General features: G+C 38.1%; 1 protein-coding gene across 2 annotated transcripts in view; it reads left to right on the top strand.

Moving 5' to 3' along the window:
• The window catches only part of LOC133524158 (GTPase-activating Rap/Ran-GAP domain-like protein 3), a 197,266-nt gene that overhangs the window by 152,736 nt on the left and 21,564 nt on the right, over window positions 1–22,966 (top strand). For both annotated transcript variants that reach the window (XM_061860031.1, XM_061860023.1), the window contains exons 9-15: window positions 1,574–1,672; window positions 3,416–3,519; window positions 6,230–6,335; window positions 6,980–7,119; window positions 8,574–8,696; window positions 8,938–9,103; window positions 22,359–22,493. In XM_061860031.1, the coding sequence (XP_061716015.1) occupies window positions 1,574–1,672; window positions 3,416–3,519; window positions 6,230–6,335; window positions 6,980–7,119; window positions 8,574–8,696; window positions 8,938–9,103; window positions 22,359–22,493 (873 nt within the window). The remainder of the gene's footprint in view (window positions 1–1,573; window positions 1,673–3,415; window positions 3,520–6,229; window positions 6,336–6,979; window positions 7,120–8,573; window positions 8,697–8,937; window positions 9,104–22,358; window positions 22,494–22,966) is intronic.

The following is a 22,966-nucleotide window of genomic DNA, read 5'->3' as shown; positions in this document are numbered from 1 at the left end:
TACCTGAAAAGTACTTAGGTACTTACCCATACCCCGGAGTTAGCGGAATTCAATAAACACACGGTGTATACATACATACATACAACACACATACATATATACGTGCATATATATATATATCTATATATATATATATATATGTGTATGTATTATAGTAGGTACTATGCCTTTAATGTATGTATGTAGATAATAGTGACTTTTATCTCTTTGTACTGATTTTCTTTTCCGCACCAATTGTTATGTTTCCGTTTAGCCTAAAGGTTGACTGCTAGAGAATGCCTTAAGTCATTATCGACCATTTGTACTTTTTTGTGTTGTGAAATAATGGTTAAATAAATAAATAAGAGTACTCTGAATAGTAGAGCTTCACGGATATTATTGCTTAAAATAAATAAATCAAAATACCGTAGCTTCGATAGAATAATTCCCTGAGCAACAAATAATCTTCTGCCATTTTGTGTTTCCAGAATTTAGAGTCATCACAAAGTCCTTTTTACTTTGAACGAAATGTAGCTAGAAAATATGAGTGTGGAACGAAATAAAAGCGGAGCACTTTTGCACAACCTACGAGTAAATTAAAGTTCATTTTGTGAACTATCGCCGGTTACTTCATATAAAAGGATATTTTTCCTTTGTCCCTAAACTACATACATTTTCTTTGACGGCTCTTTTATGTCGTTTTTGGCCGTTACGAAAATATCTACTATTTTTAATTTACTATGTATTTTTATACCATTTACGGCCCGATTCGAAGAATGAAATACGATAACGATAAATTCTGGTTTAGATAAGTTCTCATTTAGATATCGTTTGTATGTCGTATAATTGACAGAAGCAGCTCGATTCGGGCAACCAATGTCACGTTAACGTTAGAAATATCGTAGATTTATCTTAATCACAGCGGAATCGAAATAAACGACAATTTTGACATGTTGATGCATTTTGGATTAGGCTTTACGTATTCTGAGAATATTTTATGTATTTCCGATTTGTTTAATACGCTAATTTAATTTTATTTGATTCTTGGTTCAAACAATTTAATATTGGGCACTACTGACAACCCAGCACTGCACCAAAAATGCTGGTAAAAGTACGATCATTGTATCAGTCTAGTACAATTTTGTGCAATAATATGTTATATAACGAAGGCCTCAAAAATATCTTGAACGATCTTACTTGTAGAGCCATAAGAGCGTAAAACATTTTTTGCGGCGTTCGAAGAGCAACATATTATTGCAGGTGACTGTACTCAGGTAACTCTTTGACCGCTGAAGACGTCAAATGACGCGCGTGCATTCCGACAAGGTTTACGACGAAGCGTCGCACATGCCCTAAAAACATAATTGAATTATGTCAGGGTCCATTTTCGTACTTACCCGAAATTCCTTCTACCTAAGGAAATACCGAAAGAAAGAGTTTTGAAAATAACTGTTTGCAACCGCACTCTACTAAACGTAATCAAAATACCTACATGCCTATCGATAAAATTACAATACTGTGATTCGAAGCCGAGGGTCTTCATTAAAACAACACGCCCGAAAAAATATCCGTTAAAAAATACCATTGTTTCCAGAATTCGGCGACGATGCGTTCGAGCGTTTCATCGACCTTCTGGGGGACAGGATTCGATTAAAAGGATGGAATCGATTCAGAGGTGGACTTGATGTTAAAGGTAAGGCTTCCAATTATTTGAGTGCGTATTGAAAGTGTTTAAACAGGACTGGAAATTTATCCTGTTTCGAGTATGGAAGGTAGAGGGAAGGAACAGAATCTTCATATACCAAAAAGTGTCCGACGAAAACCATAAATAGGTGGCGCTACAATACCCAGAATACTTGAGAAAAAAATCTAAACAGCGCACTTCACTCCGTTAATAACGCCCTAGGTTCTTAGCTACTCTAGCGCTATTCTGGAGAGATTTGGAACTATTATTTATAGCTGACAGCTGGACACTTTTGCAACAGTTCTGCCTAAGGAGATTCTGTTCCTTGCCTCTACCTTCCATAGTTTCGAGGTCAATGAATGATATATGTCCAATATGGTATGCGGTAGAAATTAAACCTTGTTTAATAATACTCTTAGTGTTGCTTTTCGCATGTTTTCTTTAAACTAGAGGAAATGTAAGGTTTTGCAAATTTTTTAGAAGGGTGTAGGCTCTTGGAACAACTGTTCTAGTTTAAAGTAGATATAGCAAGCCTTTACATGACATTTGTTAGGAAAATTAATATTATATAACAGTTAGTAGATAGGTAATGTACTAAGATAAAATTATATCGACTTAAGTTGGTAGTTGCTCCCTGGATTGTATTTACAGGAGTATTTTATTAATACATTGTGATACAAGTGTGCTAAGTTGGCCATTACACACGAGGCGACAAAGTTTTTTTTTTTTTTTTATACTACGTCGTTGGCAAACAAACATACGGCCCGCCTGATGGTAAGCAGCCTCCGTAGCCTATGTACGCCTGCAACTCCAGAGGAGTTACATGCGCGTTGCCGACCCTAAACCCGCCCCCCCTCGTTGAGCTCTGGCAACCTTACTCACCGGCAGGAACACAACACTATGAGTAGGGTCTAGTGTTATTTGGCTGCTGTTTTCTGTAAGGTGGAGGACGTGGAGGTACTTCTCCAGTTGGGTTCTGCTCTAGATCTGGAATGACATCCACTGGCTGTGCCCTACCACACAAAGCGAGATGACATTCACAATGCCCATACCTCTCTTTCCAAAGTGCGCGCGAGCTGTAAGCAAGCGCGCTATAAGAAAACCGATGTATGTAATGGTAATGACCAATGCACACGCTTTTCATACGTTTTTCAACACACTTGCGAGGAAAAAATAAACTTTCATATTTATCAAATTTTTATTGTTAAATCGGTCTTACTGCCTGGCGGCGGGTGGGGCGCCAGCTCCCGCCAGTCCACGTTGTAAGATCTACTCGACCAATTTAAGAAGACTCCGTTTCTATTCTCCTGTATATGACATCTTATGTACACAGTTAACAATGAATTAATACTTTACTTTACTTTATACATACGAGTATTAGCAATCAGTTACCTTCTTAACTCAGTCGGATAATATAATGAAAAAGCACGAGTGTTATACTGAAAAAGCACGCGTATTTAATATCTAGGATTATGAGCCAAAAATCGGTTGAATAAAATCGCCGTTATGAGCAAGTGTGTTGAAAAAGTATAAATAGAATATAACATAAGCTACGTTATTGAGTAGGTATAAGCTGCTCCATGTTACGATCTGGCCGGCCGTAAATATTAATCTCCGGTTTACGCCGAATCTACGTACAACACATTGTCGCTTTATATGATAATGCTGTTTAATAGAACGTAACGTTGTACGTAGCATCCAGCGTCAACCGGAGACCAAGGTAACATAATGAAGTATCCGTGTTGACTGCAGGTGACATGACGGGGTTGTACTCCGTGTACACAATGCACCACGGACACGAGATCATGTTCCACGTGTCCACGCTGCTGCCGCACTCGAAGGACAACAAACAGCAGGTCAGTTCTTGCTGTAGACAAGGAAACGGGCGCTGGATAGTTAAAAGTCGGTTAAAGAGTTCCAACTCGTAAAGTAACGCATTTTTTTTGTTCATTAGGCTTGTAAAATACAGAGTGATCATTTCGAATTGTGTTTAAAACGATTAATTTTTTGTAAAATAAATTAGATGATAAAAAATAATAAGTATATATTTTGATATACTTTCTTAAATTCGTTTTATCTATCCGGAAATTGAATAAAAGTAAGAAATTGAACGTCTCGTGCATTTCGTTATTTATTTACTGGAATGGGTTCAAATACTGGAATTTATGTATACCTTGAAAAAATTTAAATAAATTGGGACGTTAATGTCATTTATTCACATACATCGGGGTTTTTGGTGCGGGAATTATTTAGTGTATTTATAACTTTGTTTATGGTAAAATAATACTATGGATTAAACATAGGTAGTAAGCTCCTAAAGTGCTTAAAAATGTTAAATTAGTATCGGGTTTACAGTTTTTAACAATTTTTTTGATTAGTATAAAACATTCCCGCACTGTAAACCCCTATGTACAAGTACGAGTATGTTTATTAAAGATGAAATATTTTAATTCTCCTTATTGCAACCAGATTTTAAATTAATGACTTAAGTACTTATATTTAACATTTGTTTTATTTTTATATTTTAGGGTACGGTACCAGACGGAATAGTTTTTTATGTCTAGTCTGTCCATCCGAACGTCTGACCTTGCGTCCGTTAATCAAATTTAAAATACAAGTTGTGTGTCCAACACAGTTTTATTTTTCGAGTTTCAAAATTTTCTTTCGTTAATTTACTTACATTATTTATAAAATAATAATTATCATAAGAAATACTACAAATACTAGTTCGTGTAGGTACATAATGGAGAGCGGACTAATGATCGTGTTCGTGCAATAGAGAATTAATGTAATAATGACTTCTAAATTGCTACAATTGGTGAAAGGTCATACTTGTTCGGATTTGTCGTACTTACAAATACGTTCACCATTACATGATTATACATAAAATGAATAGTCATGCTATATCGTTCTTTCTTTATTTTTTCACAGACTTGTGTACGCATTGTATAATATATGAATGTTACCTACCTACTAAGGGGCCTAAATAATACATGGACAAAGATTTTTAGGAACATTTTTCACACATTTTTTTTTAAATGACATAAAATAGCTACAATCTTTTAACATAAACAAAACGTCTTATTATATACATGCTGGATTTTTTTGCCGAAAATTTCCTTTTGTTCTCATGCAATTTTGCTTGATAGGAATTGCTTTTGATCCTTGATAGGAATGGGATCAATTGGCATGAAAAAAAAAGGTTCTTCAAAAACGACCTTTCTCTCGCAACCTGTATGTTTTTCCAAAATCTGTAAACGTCAATTTTCATTAATTTGAAATCGAGGAAAGGTCTTCTAAGACAGTTTTCGCGTAGCAGCACGGGATCTGGGACCTGCCCTCACTGACCCAAAAAGAAAATCCAGCTTGTTTATAAGGCCAACGTATTTAACTAACCTTATTTTTTTGGAAAAAGAAACCCAACTTTTGCTCTTATACAGGTGGCCCATTCTGTATAAGAGCATACGTTAGGTCTCTTTTTCCATACAAAGCCTTTGGTTCTCCTTTGTTTGACAACTTTAATGATTTTATTTCTCATCTGAGATAACTGGTTATCTGCAAGGATTTTAGTCCGCGGGCGAAGCGCATCTACACCTACCGAGCTCTTTTGCGTGGCAATTTCTTGAAAGGTGTCTCGTTGTGTGTGAACACGTAGTATTTACATGTAATTTGTGCGCATGTAAAATATAAGGGGCAAGCTATAAATATTATTTGCACTCCATTTGCTTCTACATTTTAGTTTCTATTTTTTCCTGGTTTCTAACGTTTCAATACATATTCTGCTAAATTAAATTAAAAAATATTTAGGTAATGTAACGAACCGTACATCAGAATTTACATACTAACTTATCTATATTATTCCAGAAACACGAAGTGTCATAACTAGTTATTCGAACTGTGTACAGTCGCCATCAGATATAGCGGAGCGGCCAAGGCGCCCACAAATATCTGAACACGGCTCTTTGTCAAAGTTTTAGAGTTCGCGTTCAGATATTTTTAGGCACCTCGGCCGCTTCAATATTTCCTATGGCATAAAGATGAAGTTTTATGACTAATCGATGCATTTTATATTTCGTCACCTATACCTACATATAAATTAAAACGGATATCGGTAAGGACCTCTTCCCTAAAATAAATTCCTTGTTTATAGGTAACTAGTTGCTTCACAATTCTATGATTATCTCCATCCTCCAGGGAACAAGGGACGATTCAAGCGGCCCGATACGTAGAATGTGATACGATAACGATAAGTTCTGGTTTAGATAAGTTCCCATTTAGATAACATTTTCATGTCGTATAATTGACAGAAGCAGCTTCGGGCAACCAATGTCACTTTGACATTAGAAATATCGTAGATAGATCTTATTGGGATCACAGCGGAATCGAAATAAACGTCAATTTTAAGATGCCATTTAGTTATCTATCTTTTAAAGATCTTTCCAAGATTTTCCAAGATCTTAAAGTCTTAATCATTCTTCGAATCGGGCCGAAGGTCCCATCTTTTTTTAATAGAAATGCCTAAAAAAAGACATTGCGCGTAAAGTAACTTAAAATCTTTTTTTGCAGCTGGAACGTAAACGCCACATCGGCAACGACATAGTAAACATAATTTTCGTCGACGAGAGGGCCCACGAGACTTTCAACCCGCAGTTCATAAAGAGCCACTTCACACGTATCCTTTATCGATCGAAAAACTCCGCTCATACATACAGCGTTTGCAATCGTTAATAAAGCCACATGTTTAGGTACGGTCACGTCTCAAAATATCGATACGAAAAAAGTGCTAAAAATATGTATACACGACCTTATTGCCGATATATTAAGGTAATGTATATATATTTTTGGCACATTTTTTATACCGATATTTTCAGAAGTGATATGATGTTAAATTACATTAGAAAACAAACTTAACAAAGTAAAGATTAAAATATCTGTAATAAGTAGGTATATCTTTTCTTGTCATACAAGTGTTAATTATGGTTCGTGTCATCGACAATGACATGCAGATTTATCAAATCTAACCTTTAATATCATGACCATACGAGTCAAGGCTCGCGTCGTTATGAATGACACGATCTATATGTAAGTTATCGTATTAGAGTCATACCAAGCTAAGTTGGCAGCGATTTTACTAGCGCAGCCTGTGCAAGTGTTAAGTAAACGTCATAATTTCATGTTTGGTATTTCAAATAACACTTGCACTGCCTGGACGATCAAAATCGCTGCCAACTTGTCTTGGTCTGACTCTAAACATATATATAAAAAAGGTTTTTTTTAAACAATTGGGCTTTCAATACAGTTCCTATAGCAATGCAGATATCTTCGCCGTGGTGTCAGAGATCCCCGAGGGCTACAAGCTCAGCATCTTTAGCGACGACTGCGTGCCCCCGTTCGGGCCCTCGCTACCGTGCCCCCCGATCTTCGTGGACCCCAACCTGTTCAGGGACTATTTGCTGGTTAGTTTCGGGTGAAAGCTCAGTACAATTATCGTGGTCATCTTCAAATAGGGATATCGAGAAAAAAAAACAATCCTCTAGCTGCGCTACCTATAAAAGTTGGCTGTCAATAATTGATTTTGTTATTAAGCTTAGAATAAATTTAAAAGTGGAAAAATTATTGTCTTGGGTTAAACTTGAACTCACGGCCTCTGGATAGATACTCCAGCGCTCTGCCACCTGAGCCACCAAGACCTCATCCATAGGCAGCAAATTTTTCACCATATGGGTCTAGGGGACCCTAGCGGCATCTACCGTAAGAACGTTACACTTCTTAGACGGCTACCGGAGTTCCAAGTCATATTGGAAATTCACCAGTAACAATGTGCTACCCATACTAACTTAATTTTTAACAAACAGAAACGTCTGCGGACGATGCTATTAAGCTTAGAATAAATTTATAATTTATTGGCAAAATTACTGTTTTGGGTGAGTAATAGCATCGTTCGCGGACGTGTCTGCTCGTTAAAAATTAATTTTAATTTTGTTATGTTTTAAAATCGAACGATATAAAACAAAAGCAACTTTGTTCCGTTTAATAATGATTAAAATTTACACGACATTAAAGCTCTCCAAGGAATCTCTATGTGTTGTATCTGTATCCCCACGCAAGCCTATCAAAGACCGGGATTTATAGGCCTGCGAAATCCAAGGAGATTTAAATTTCATTTTCGGTAATTAGTACCTACTAGTATTAGAACGGTGGAACACTAGAGGTTACATTTTCGAATTATCTTGCCCTTAATACTTATCCTTGTTACAATACAAGCTTCTTTGTCCTAGATAAAAATACTGTAAACGGTGCTCACAGCGACAGATTCCTATCATCTAATTAATCTATGCTATTTCAGTACTAAATACATCTGATCTGACGTAATTAGAATGAAAGCCAATTAAGAACAAATTAAATTAGTTTTCAGGAATCTTTAATTAAAGCTGAGATTCATATTTATTTATGTTATTTGTTATTAGAGAAAGTTCAATAAACTTTTGTAGCGGACTAAGCCTTTAACTTGAAATCCTTTCAATACGAAAGATGTCCGAGTTAAGTGGCTTTTATGCTTGCAAAATTGTTTAATTAACTTTGGAGTATGACAAACATTTCTTGTACCTATTCACACAAAAATTAACTAATATAATTTAACGGAATACGGATTACATAACCGGTAGGTGAAGTAATTGTCAAATACTGTTTTATTTTCGTTTGCAAAACATATTATTCAATGTGACCTGTTTTAATCGCTTTTGAGTATATTTTTGCGAAACATCAAACATAATTAATACAAAAATCATATCAATATTTTCTTTGTCCTTATGATTCTGACAGTAAGTAAGTAAGTAAGTAAATATTCTTTATTGTGCACCATACATTATTAGTATATAAGTACTTAGTTTATATGAGTGTTTACCTTCAGGTAAAAATGATGAACGGCGAGAAGTCCGCATTTCAAACGCCGATCTTCACGCAGAAGCGTCAGCGGACCCTCGACACCCTCATCAAAGACATATACACGGAACACTGCACGGACCACAAAGTGGTGAGGATCTAATAAATACAGTCTAACTTATATCGGATATCAGAGCAGTTAATAAATGCTATACATTTTGCGCTTTTCCTGCTCTGTAAGTGTGATTATGTAAGACCTTGTTTTGTGTTACAAGGCTTATGTTCGGTTGACAAATTACGCTGTGTAAGCATCGCGTTGCAAACTCAAGCAGTGTATGGCAATAATGGCTTCAACTAGAGACCTAGGCCTAAGGCATTCATCTCATTCGCAGCCAATGCTGTCCCGGCGCGCGCTGTCCGACGTGTGGTCGGGCAACAGTCAGAGCGCGGGCGCAGCTCGCACGGAGCGGTTCTTACACATCGGACAAGCTATCAAGCTGGACGCCGTGCTGCGCGGCGACGCGCCAACCAGCCTCGCCTCGTCGGGCCAGGTCCAACGTAAGTTACGTGTGAATAGTCTTAATTGCTGGTCATTTTCACTGTACAAGCAATAAGGACGCAGCTATTCCCATTTTTTGATAAGAATAATAACAGAATGCCTAGAGCGTCCGACTCTTTCCATCGAGCATTTTCAAGTGGCGTTTGATCATACTCTTCCAGCCAGCATTCGGGGTAAAACTGGGATATGCACTGGGGTGATGACTGCCATTTCGGATGAAATGTCGAGGATTCTAGAGTCTCGGGTTGGTTGGTCCTTGCGCCTTTTCATAAGCAGCACGGTGAGCCACACCTGCCATCTGGGGCCGATTACAAAATGCCCGCTGACAAAACTTGCGACTCTGATGATCCCCTTTATTTTTGTTGGTCAAATTCGTGACAGACCGTAAAGCAGCAGGTTCACATTAATAAACTATCTCTATGTAGACGGTAAATGTCACCAGAGGACTTAGAGACGCATCCTGTCGCCGCTCGCCGTCTACATACTTATTCCTTGCCTCCGACCAACCTGACATTACGCTGAAAACGCAGCCTCGTAAATCTTTGTAAAAGGTCGGTAATGCGCGTATGACATACCCCTTTTAATCTAACAAATAGCTGTGCCCTTATCGGCTTTAGGCAGGTACAGAATGTGGAGCCCCGATTAAGTCTCAGATCTGTGTATGTGATGTTTCAAGTGCTTAGCGATTATTATTTACCCTAATAATCTTCTGTTGTCTATGTATTATGTTACTTAACTAGATGATTTTACGTAATTGCATGTATTGTATATTTTTTTATAAACAATGATGATCTAAATTAAAATAAATATTGTAGTACCATTGGTTAAGCCAGGAGTACCTATAATTAGCTTCCAATTTCTAATACAATTGGAATAACTAGAGACTTTTATCAATGAAAACGGTTCAATCATGCTCGCTCATGCTCGTTGTCCCTTTCAGGTCAACACACCCGTCCTTGAGATTCGAACGTAATTAATATATCAAATACTAAAACACTATGCTGTTACAATAAAACATTATCATAAGTAATTCGAATTTCAGGATTGTCGAAACGGAATCAATCATTTTCTTATTAACTTAACACGACCCACAGGTCCATATCAAATCGCAACTAAAGTTGTGTAACCAAGTCTTAAAGGCACTGTTCCAAACTACTCCGAACTGATTCCGTTCTCGTACTTGGCCGAGTTTTAAATAGAACATCGGGCATTGACCCACATAGACTAGACAGTAGACGTGCTCAACGGAAAGGGTTGTTTCACAAGTCTTTTGTCAATTTTGAAGAACCCCAATATGGTACAATTATAAAATAAAATAAATATAAATATTATAAGACATTTTTACACTAATTCACTAAGCCCCACAGTAAACCCAAGAAGGCTCCTGTTGTGGGTACTCAGATAACGATATGTAGAATATATAGACACTTAAATACATAGAAAATAACCATGACTCAGGAACAAATCAGGAACTGTGCTCATCACATAAATAAATACCCTTACCGCGTTTCGAACCCAGTACCACCGGCTTCATAGGTCAGACCGGGCGTCATAGAAATGACGATTCAGCATAGAAAATGACGATTACAAATTGTGGTTATATCGTTTATCGATATACTCGTAGATAAGCCATCTCCATCTGTCACCTTCCCGAAAAGTTATAAATGATAAAACCGCGATCGTAATAACGGCCTAGCGTACACGCTCTCACCGCGTAGCCGTGCTCCAAAAATCAGGACGTAGAGGGCGTAGCGTAGAGCATAAGTCGTATACGATTTTGCGTAGCAATTTGACGTAGCACTCGGGTCGAGTGTGGCACAAAAATCATTAATACGAGTAGGCCGATTCCAAGAATGAAATACGATAACGATAAGTTCTGGTTTAGATAAGTTCTCATTTAGATATCGTTTGTATGTACGTTTAAGATCTTTAAAAGATAGATAACTAAACGACATGTCAAAATTGACGTTTATTTCGATTCCGCTGTGATGCCAATAAGATCTATCTACTATATTTCAAACGTCAAAGTGACATTGGTTGCCCGAATCGAGCTGCTTCGAGATGATTAAGACATTAATCATTCTTTGAATCGTGCCGTAACACATTCACCGCTGAGCTACGGTCGTAGCCGATAACATGGATTTTTCGGTATGTAGCGAAAATGCTTCGTAGAGGCAAAACGACCACTAGTCGCGATTAGCGCTGAATGGGTTAAAAAAACATTGTAGGCGCTTTACGTGCTGAATTTTGCACAATAACTATTAATATGCAAATAGATATACATAAATAAACCTGTTACCGATTTACGTGGTCCTATAAATGGCATAATCACTGAAAATTACGAATCGTGTCTATTGAACCTTACCGCTTTGAACTGCTTAAATTTCCGGTCTCAGTTAACGAAGTGGATGCCGTTGATTGCGCCGGTCGGCTGCTTTCAACAAAACAGTAACAGCTCTGTTGTGGCTGTGATTTCATGAAAAGAACCTATCTATATTTTTTTGACAATGCATTAGTAAAAGTTGAGAATTGAGGACGAATCTAGATATATACAGTTATCATCAAAAGAATTGAAGCAGTTTACGTGTCAGAAGTATCGACCATGTCGACCAGTCTGGCCTAGTGGGTAGTGCCCCCTGAAGCCGATGGTCCTGGGTTGAATCCGGGTATGGGCATGTATTTGTGTGATGAGCACAGTTCCTGAGTCATGGATGTTTTCTATGTATTTTGTATATTATATATATCGTTGTCAGAGTACCCACAACACAAGACTTCTTGAGTTTGCCGTGGTCTTTTGACACTGACATATCGGTATCTTATAGGGCTCCTGATATCCGTGATACACGCCGATCCGTAGCTACGGGTTCTTAAGCCCGGCGGTACTAAGATCACGAATTTCACGAACACGCCAAGGTACGTACCACGTACCTGCGTTCGCGACCGGATTCACGTGACACGCCATGATACGTAGCCCGTACCTGCGTTCGTGTGCGGAGCTTCGGGCTCGGTTCCGTTGGATAGGTATTTATCGCACGTCTCGTAGGTTCGACACGCCCGGGAGAAAAATAAATAAGGCCTAGGTATTATTGAATTGAGTTACCACTTAGTATATTGAATACGGGACGTTCGTCGGACAAACATTTACGTGTGAATTAAACTTAAATTGTATTTATTGCATCGATTTGAATATAATGGTTATATCTAAATAATTTATGGGGTTATCCTGTTTTTTGTATAACCAGCTAATGATTAATAGTCAAAACTAGCGACCTGCTCGTTGCATAGCACTAATATAAATATAAGGTGTAAAACTCCCTAGTAAGTATCATTATAATTATGAACTTAAGCAACGCTGTGCTACTGGTTGTCATTATTAAATCAAGAGAAGACATTTTTTTTCTGTTAAGTATTAATGAAATGAATGAAACATACTTGTAAAAGCTTGCTACTATCAAAGAATATAACGTAGCCTAAATATAAACAAGGCAATCCTAATCCAAAGAAACAAAAGGGTCTGCAAATCTTCGGTAGGTATGATAAAGGTAATACAGGTAAACAAATTCAACAAAAACACATGTACGGGGCCACGGAAAAAAAAGTACGCAGCTGCAGTTCTTATCAGTTTCGGACTTTCGGCACATTAAAGAGTACTGTTTATTTCTAGATTGAAGGTAATAATGACATATTATTGTTAGAGCGTTTTATTGTATGATTAACAAGCTAAGCCAACATACCGGGGTTTTTTTTTTTTGGAGATAAGAAGTGCAGTTGCAGGTGCAGACAAAGATAATAAGATTTGCGAGCGACTTATTAAAATGAAACAAACAATATACATAGCTGTGGGCTTTACCTTTTATTCGTGAAGTTGAAAGAAGTGACCGCGATGTTTTGTTTTACAAATTCGTGGTATTTTTTATTTAATCTGGAGGGAGCAGTTTAGAATTATATTATAGAATTTTGAACTCACATTCATTGTCATTAGTTACTCCTGACATCATAGTTGGTCTCCTGACACACAGTGTTGTTGTATTATTTTAGCAACTCGTTTATTAAAGTAGCTATTCATTGTAATTAATGTTTGGTTCTTTTCATTCATTACTCATTAATATTTAAAAGGCCTTACTATTGAAAATAAAATTTAATTGAAAAGCAATGAAACGGAATTAGAGCTATGAATAAAAAATTCATGATAAATATTTATTCGTAGCTCTTAGAGACCGCATCGTATCTTCACTCAACGTCGCGGGCGGACCGAACCGGCGTGTTCTTAAGATACGTGAAGCCGTGATCACGCCTACACGGATCTACACGGATTCACGTACCCTAATTTCACGTAGCCGAATGTCACGTGCGGAACGGACCAGAAAACCGTTGCCGTGAATCACGAAACCGGGCGCACGGCTACGGGTTCACGAATCACGGACACGACCGCGAGCCCTAGTATCTTACCGCTGTGATTTCTTAGAAGCATTGTTCGGGTCGTATATTATGTGATAAGTAGGGTGTTTATATGTTAGTTAGACCACGAGTACGAAATTGCAGCTGTGAGTAGAGATAACCGCTCCGCAGCCAACTCTGTGGCTACGAACTTTACCTCAAACATAGTCTTAGTAAAATACTGAGTGTGGTAGTTTATGCCAAAGCTATGCATATTAGAGAAAGTAGTCGTATGCTTAAGTCGGCGTATGCATTTTCTCCTAAATTATACACACCTATCATTGATCTCCTGTGTACCTTTGCCAATTACCTACTTTAGTACTTCTTACCTATATTATTCAGGCTTTTTCTGGGAAATAATACTGGAATGGATCTCGACCCCTCAACATGTTCACTGTGGTAGGGGGTCGAAAGTTACTAAGTTACTAAAAAGTGGGAGATTTTCTTAGCTCAACGGACAAATCATCAGATGACAAGCAAAACTCACTAATTACCAACACAAGTTCATAGCCATAATTAAACATATTACTGCTATAATAAGGTTGATTTTTGTTTGCTTATCACCTGACGAAACAATATTTATTGGGACAAGTTGTGATTAAGCATTTACTCCGCCCAGAAAGCTGAGTACTTCAAACCAACCAAATTATATCCAAATCCTTAAATATCCCATTTAACAAGTATAAGTATATTTGTATGTCCACTGACCTGATTTAAGTCCACCTGCTATACTAATCAGCCAGATTTCCGTTTGTATACGTTGACAGGATTTGAACCAATCAAATCCTGAATTAGGTCACAACGACGTGCCCTTTGCCTATCCAGGTCAATCAGCCATATTGAGGACTCGCTTCCTTGCAGGCACTTCCGCGCTGACTAAGTTACTAAGGCGATAATTCCCGATATACGAAACTAGGAGTCAACTGAGCGCAGTTAAATTTTTGGAACAATCGTCCTTATCGGACGATTAGCGGATGGGGGGGGAGGAGGCTAGGAAAAAAGTGTAAGATATTTCCGTCACGGCCATCTTTTGTTAAAATTCTTTTTACGTATATCCTATAGTGGCACAGTTGGCAAACAGCCGCTTAGAAACAGGTGGTAACAGCGACGATTCGGGTTCGATCCCCGGACGTGTATGTAATATGCTATGTTATTTTTCTTGCATTTGAATTTCATATTTTTGATTGACTAAGCAAGTGTGAAGCTAAGCGTATCAGTTTCAATATGTACAACAATGTTTTCTTATGATTAGTTGTCCCTGCCTGTAAATCACATTTCTAAACTAATTTGTGAAATTTTTGTGAGTACATTCGATAATTACTTCCTTAGATCGGGAAAGTAGACCGATGGTACCGGAGGGTTTCAACCGAGTGCTCCACGACAGCTGCGCATTTATTTTTTTATTAGACTTATTTATGCATAAAATAATTGAGAAGGCATGGTTGTAAAAAGTTACTTTAAGCAATAAAAAGTTAAAGATTAATGTCATATTTAACAAATCGTTGATAATCGTCCGTAATTTTGACCTTTCTGTTTGTTAGAGATTGTAGGAGGTTGCTAATGTTAATGAATCATAAGGTTATACGATAATGCTGTAATCTCATGGAACACACGCTCGCTACTGTGAATTACTCTTTCTAATTTTAGATACGAAACACGAGTATAGGGTTGGCAGCTATTTTGATAACCCTTGTAATGAAGTTACTCCATAAACTAGAATCCCAACATTATGATTTGCGTAATTTACTGTAGGCCTATGGTCACTCTTTCTTGTTATGTTAATTAACAATATAAAATACAAATTCCTATAACTAGGTAGATAACATTTAGAAACACCAGATAATTTATCAGTCATAACACTGTCGTATCACATAATACATATTAACACAAGACCGAAGTGATTCCATACGAGTAAGTGTTCCGTGAACAAAGTTTTGTACATACCACTAAAAAGTGTTAAGGAACTGTGCAGTACGTGAGCTCTAAAGATTATATTCAGCAGTACTATATTTGCGTGTCGTCACCGGTATCACAGTATAAGTAATAGTAGTACCATACAGAACAGAAACTTCCTACAAAACCTAAGATTGACAGCAGTTCAGGGACGATGCTGTCCCTTTCTAATGTATGGCACTAACCCTTTCGGTTATTTAGGGTTATCAAAATTCAAGTCAGTCATCTTATCTGTGGTTGTGTACGCAAAGGGTCGTCAAGCTGTGCCAACCCTAATAATTGCTCGTAGCAATGCTGAGCCAAACGGAGCCGAGAATGCCGTGTAGCCTCTCTGTAGCTCTTGTACATTCATACGTAAGTGTGACTGGGAGGCAACACGTCGAACGTGGATCGCGATAGGCCCTCAGCTTCGGCCCCTTTTTTTTGTTAGGGGGAAAATGCATTCCGAATACCACCCGGGTGCGGGACCCGAGTGCTTATGTGGGACTCCCGTCTAGGCTAATGAGGCCCACGGTATACCCATCATCACGGTATTCATCCGCGACCCCCTGGCGGCAGCCGCCCACGAGCGGCTCCTTCGCAAAAGCCCGAAGGTCCTTCACGCTAGGCGCGCCAGATGGTTTGACGCGCCTTCCTCCTCGGCCTCCGTCCTGCAGTGTAGCGGACCCCCCCGAGCCCGCCACAGGAGGCCACGGGCGCCAGAAAACTCCCCAGCGCCCAGCGACAGATGAGGTCCATGGTTCTGCCGCAAACCACAACTCGGCTGCAGAGGACACTCCTCTTCCTCTGCAGCCCCACCAACGCCGCTACAGCGGAACGGCCCCGCCAAGGTCGCAGGGGATAGGGAGAGTGGCGTAATACCATCACGCCTCTTCCCCTGCGATCCCACCTCGGCCGTCGAGGATAGGGAGAACGGCTAACCGCAACACCGACACTCCTCTTCCTCGACGGTTCACCTCCAACGCGTCACAAGCGGGCTTACGAAGCCCACTTGGAGCGTCCTCCTCGGGCCAGCCCGCACCTCAAACAGGCCGGCCCTGGTTGCCTCTTCGCTTCACCGTGGGTGACCAAGCCACGGCTACTAAGCCCCTCCACCACGACAAGGTGGGCAACCCGCGGGGGGTCAGCTCCAGCCCCTGGCGATACCGGAAGTAACTGTCTACAACCCGAATATCTTAGAGCGTTTCACATTGTCCGAACCGATGTCGGATGTACGATACGACATCAAAGATGCGAAAAGTTAATAAGCGCCTTTTTATATTTATTTATTCATTGTTAAATGTTTATTGTTGAAAAGATAACCTAAAACCAAAAAATATGACACTAACCTAACAGCTGCTTTTTTCCAAAGATCACCCGACTTACGATATCTGAACGGCAAGGACAACTTTATAAATCGTTCACACGGTGCCGGTGCCTATCCGGGAAAGCCGTTTAGCCGTGTGAACGATGCCATACAAATGTTGCTGAAACGACACGACGGCTTACGTGAGCGTTCGCGAGTAATCCGCTCACGTAAGCCGCTGCGTCACTACGGAATTCGATAAAATCCCGTATACGGTATACGGGAATATGAACGCCATGTGAACCTAGCCTTTGACTGGGATATAAATATATGTATGTACTTTAGGACGCAAACTGTAGACATATAATAATATGTTTATTAGGAAAGTAATTCCCGTATGACAGTTGTGTTTGGAGCATTGTTTCATTCGCTACTACTCAATTACTCATGCTGACTGTACCTAATTTTGTGTTATGTTAGTACGGCTCGTGATAGTTTGAATTGAATTGTTTTAATTATTTCGGCATAATATTAAATTTTGCATGACACGGACATGCCTCGGTATTTAGGTCATATGATACCAGTAATAAGGCTATAGTGCACAGTAACTGCATTACCTATCACATTTATGAAATCCAATTATTGGCATTTCGGGGAAGAAGAGTTTATGCTAATAATTGCAGTAAATATGTCCTAGATGACCTAGATTGGTGTGGAAGGTATTTATTATGAGGTTACCCGTGACATGACTATAGGTAAAAACATGTGACCCCTTGGCATGTATAGTTTTCAAATTCACATAATAATTTTAAAAAGTTGTTAATTACAACCATTTACACTTAATCTTTGTAAGTTTCATAACACAGTAAATGATATGTCTACAAACATGGAATATCTATCTGAAGACTTAACTACTGCCAAAGAGAACTTGAAATAGAGGTGTATTGTCAAAGAAACATTTGTAGCCACGTTAAAATACTGCCATCTTTCGACACATGATTAAAACTTTTAGAACGCCATTTGACTTTTATCCTTATTCTTTCATTGATATGTGTTAAATTTATTAAATAGAAAAAGCGGCCAAGTGCGAGTCGGACTCGCGCATGAAGGGTTCCGTACAATTTAAGACGTATTAAAAAAAAATCTTCTTATTAGATCTTGTTCAACATTTTCCCACTTTGGACACACATTTTACCACTTTGGAAGTGTCTCTCGCGCAAAGTATTCAGTTTAGAAAAAAATGATATTAGGAACCTAAATATCATTTTTGAAGACCTATTCATAGATACCCCACACGTATATGTTTAATGAAAAAAAATTTTTTTTAATTTTATGACGTATTAAAAAAAAATTACTTACTAGATCTCGTTCAAACCAATTTTCGGTGGAAGTTTGCATGGTAATGTATATTATATATTTTTTTTAGATTTTTCATTCTGTTATTTTAGAAGTTACAGGGGGGGGGGGACACACTTTTTTTCACTTTGGAAGGTTCTCTCGCGCAAACTATTCAGTTTAGAAAAAAATGATATTAGAAACCTTAATATCATTTTTGAAGACCTATCCATAGATACCCCACACGTATGGGTATGATGAAATAAAAATTTTTTTTTTAATTTCATGACGTATTAAAAAAAAAACTACTTACTAGATCTCGTTCAAACCAATTTTCGGTGGAAGTTTACATGGCAATGTATATCATATATTTTTTTTAGATTTTTCATTCTGTTATTTTAGAAGTTACAGGGGGGGGGGACACACTTTTTTTCACTTTGGAAGGTTCTCTCGCGCAAACTATTTAGTTTAGAAAAAAATGATATTAGAAACCTTAATATCATTTTTGAAGACCTATCCATAGATACCCCACACGTATGGGTATGATGAAAAAAATTTTTTTTTTTTAATTTCATGACGTATTAAAAAAAAACTACTTACTAGATCTCGTTCAAACCAATTTTCGGTGGAAGTTTACATGGCAATGTATATCATATATTTTTTTTAGATTTTTCATTCTGTTATTTTAGAAGTTACGGGGGGGGGGACAGACATTTTACCACTTTGGAAGTGTCTCTCGCGCAAACTATTCATTTTAGAAAAAAATGATATTAGAAACCTCAATATCATTTTTGAAGACCTATCCATAGATACCCCACACGTATGGGTTTGATGAAAAAAGATTTTTTGAGTTTCAGTTCTAAGTATGGGGAACCCCCAAAATTTATTGTTTTTTTTCTATTTTTGTGTGAAAATCTTAATGCGGTTCGTAGAATACATCCACTTACTAAGTTTGAATAGTACAGCTCTTATAGTTTCGGAAAAAAGTGGCTGTGACAGAATCGGACAGACAGACGGACATGACGAATCTATAAGGGTTCCGTTTTTTGCCATTTGGCTACGGAACCCTAAAAAAGGCACCATCTTACCGGGCACAACTTAAAGGTTATGGCGCCATCGCTCGAAACGATGCTGTCATACCTTTGATCTACATATTAGATGGCGCCACTTTTTGATATTTAACTCATATCAGTAAAATAATATTGATCAAAGTCAAATGGCGTTCTAAAAGTTTTAATCATGTGTCGAAAGATGGCAATAATTTTACTGTGCTACAAATACAAAGTATTATTTGACAATCCACCTCTATTTCAAATTCTCTTTGCTGCTACAATGTCTACAAACAGAGGGGCTTCAGTTAACTTTTTACTTATAGATTTTTCAATCAATTTTTCGTGTTATGTCTCCATCAAGGTGTTGATGATTCTGCCAATGTCGAGGTTGGATAAGACACGGCTAGTATATGAATCTTATTACGGTCATAGACAGTGTTCGGTGGAGTATCCGATCTGCAAAGAAATACAAATTACGACTAACTAATAGACTACATACAACTATTAAACAATATGAACACTACACTATGTACAGAACAAACTACAGTTAAGTATTAAATCTACGAACTTATTGTACAATAATATGATACATACTACAATTTAAGATTATTTTTAGCTAGGAATTTACTCAAAATACCACAAAACGGAGTAAAAACTAAAGTTAGTAAAAAGTTAATATTTACTGGACGGCTAATCTCACGAGGAAGAAAATCATATATAGGATAACGTATTTTAGGACACTCCAATAAAATATAAATTGGCCGCCTTTTACTCGTCACTTCGACGGTTGGTCTGACTTCTTCAGGTTTAGCGGTAATCAGTGTTGCCAACATACAGACATTAATAACAATCTTCTAAAGTCTGTCAAGCCATTTCTGTCAGTAGAAAAAAAACGGCAAATTTAAAAAATGTAGGCGTTGAAATTTTAAGTTGGCAACACTGAATAAAACCACAATCGAAATAATGCCTCAATTTATTTTCCCGATTACGGATAACTTACGCAAGCTTGTATGACCCTTAAGTTTTTATTAGCAATCCGAACTTTAACTCAATTGCGCAATGTTTCTTTTGCAGTGGCGCCGTTAAGTAAAGTCCGAGCTTGCCAAAGTTATGCCTAATGACGGAACCGCGGGAGTCGGCTTTAGAAGAGTCTGGGAGGCTGCGCGGTGGGGCTAACTGTTCGAGTGTGGGTAAATAGGCGTGCGAATATCAGCCCATGCGAAATGTTTATATTACATAACTGTCGGCAGGATGCAAGAATGAAGAAATAGAATTACGAATGTGACTGACTATTATATGATCTTTTATTCTCTATAGGTAGTACAAGCTTTTTTTATCAATCTATGCTTGCAACCAGCCGTTGTACGCCTATTTGCCTCGGCGAGTTTTAAATCTGCACCTGTACTCGAAACACATCCATCCATTTACATATATCTACAAGGCCGGGCCTTACGGGCAATAAGAATGGGACCAGTACAGCGGTGTCACGCACACGAATTCGTGCCAATCGTGCAGTCTTACGCCACAACGCGAATGGTTGATGATTTCGCATCACGCGCGCGATTGGTCGCAGCTAATTGCGTGAGACCGCACGATCGGCTCGAATTCGTGAGGGACACCTTTGAACTAGCACCATTCTTAGTGCCCGTAAGACCCGTCCTTAGTTATATGTCAATGAATTCGATATTGTACAGTCAGCGTCAAATACTTTGTAGCAGTGAAAGTGGCCAAATAGTTCGGTACACCATACTAAATATATGGGGTACCGAACTATTTGGCTACTTTGGTTGCTAAAAAGTATTTGACGCTGACTGTACTGTAGATATGCAAATGATATGATAATATGAATTATTATCGTTTATGTGATTTAGTACAGGTTTTGTTTTGAGTAACCAATACGTATTACCTACATACATATATATCAAGACTAACGAAAACAAATATTTTGTATAGAATTTATTTTCAAAGTGACCTGTTTTTATTTCTTTTGAATGAGTGTTAAAATTACTTAAATGAATACATCGGTTTTTCAGAGCTTTTACTCGTATGTAGCTCCAAAAAAACGATTTATTAATAAATAATGTAGGCGTATTGACTTCTGTGTGAAAACAGAAAACTCAAGATATTTGTTTTGAGATAGACCAATAATGAAACATTAAAATTTTCCCGAAACAACCGATAGCCGATTTCGTAAAGTGATTTACAAATATTTCGAGCGGCTCTGGATATACAAATATAGTCCAGGGGAAATATAGAGAAATAATTTAATTATTAACACACAATCAAAACAATCAGCACTCTTATAAATATTTACTTAACTCTCTCTCTCTCTCTCTCTCTCTCTCTCTCTCTCTCTCTCTCTCTGTTGCGTTGCATCTGTATAAAACAAATATCTGCCGTTAGTGTGAATATTTATCTGCGGTAACACTACGTGCTTTGTCGACCATATTAATGCTTAATCTGTTATATAAACGTTTTGATTGGATATCCAGCCCGAGAATTTACTTTAGCTATAACGTGGATATTGTACAAGCCGATTAAAAGCTTTTGCTAGCAGAAATGTTCACGAGATTGTAAGCCTTATACCAAATATAATAAGTTTCATATGAGCATGTGGGAGTTAATTTTGCATAACCGGGGCGCGTGCGCCTACGCGAATGTACCGAATCAGCATAATTTTAATCAGATTCCCTGCATATTATCACCCTATCAGTGACAGTTAATTAGTATTTTAACAAACCAATATGAGCAGCAACAACTCACTACCGATGTAAAACTTTTCTAATTATAATGAACCAATTTTAAGTTAGACTAGGCACTTTGTTGTCACAAAAAAAAATGTCGTATGTATATTTACTACAAAAACATTTGTGAAAAATCTGCTCTTCAAGCAAATGATATCATGGATGGTCTATCTAGGCCATGTCCAGATTAGAATTTTTTTTTGGTTCCCGAAAGATAAGAGCTGTAATAACAACGTGCCCGCATCTTTTATGCCAGCTACCGGGTTTTGGGCGACAAGCATAACAACCAAAAATTAGGATCCAACAACTTTTGGTTTCTTGTGTGCAAAAGTGCATGGCGACTTTATCAATGATCTCATTCATAATTTCTACGTGCAATTTCGCAGCTCACTGTACATTCTATTTACCTTGTGTATTTGTCACATGTCGGGTTGTTGTTTTGCGGCAGGGAGCGGCCGCCGTGCACCTTGGGAGGGCCGCGTGTGGCGCTCGACCCCGCTGCCCGGCGCACCTGTCTGCGCCGAGCAGATCTCGGAGGGCAAGCTGCTGCTGTCCACTAATAACAACACATACATACTGGAAGGTAGAGTCGTCCAGCAAGGTTTAACAGTTTCCGGGAATCAAGACCATGAAACACCCCTTTTCAACCAAGCTGCGTGGGCCGGTTTAACATCTCCAGATCGCCTGTAGAAAATAAACATGGTTCTGGGTTTATTTATTACATGTTTCTGTCCGCGACTACATCTGCGTTGAATGATGAAGACTAAACTAAACCATGTCCACATAAACTATTCATTGTCCTTACCAAATTTTATACATATCGATAAAGTAGTGACTGACAGACAGACAGAGTTCCTTTCGCAGTTATAGGTAGATTGTGTCATTCACGTCTACGCCTTGACTCGTATGCGTCATCGTAGATGACACGACCTATATAATATTAAGTAGGGATTGGTGGACGTGCCTCCACCTTCCTCCAATTTTTTTTTTATATTTAGATGTTTAAATGCAAGAATTTGCATGCCCGGCAGTATTAATGCAAGCCAAAAATGTAGA

Source organism: Cydia pomonella, chromosome 1, assembly GCF_033807575.1.
Source record: "Cydia pomonella isolate Wapato2018A chromosome 1, ilCydPomo1, whole genome shotgun sequence".
NCBI classification, from domain to species: Eukaryota; Metazoa; Arthropoda; class Insecta; order Lepidoptera; family Tortricidae; genus Cydia; species Cydia pomonella.
Note: the sequence above shows the minus strand (reverse complement) of the source record. Positions and strands in the feature narration are given on the sequence as shown.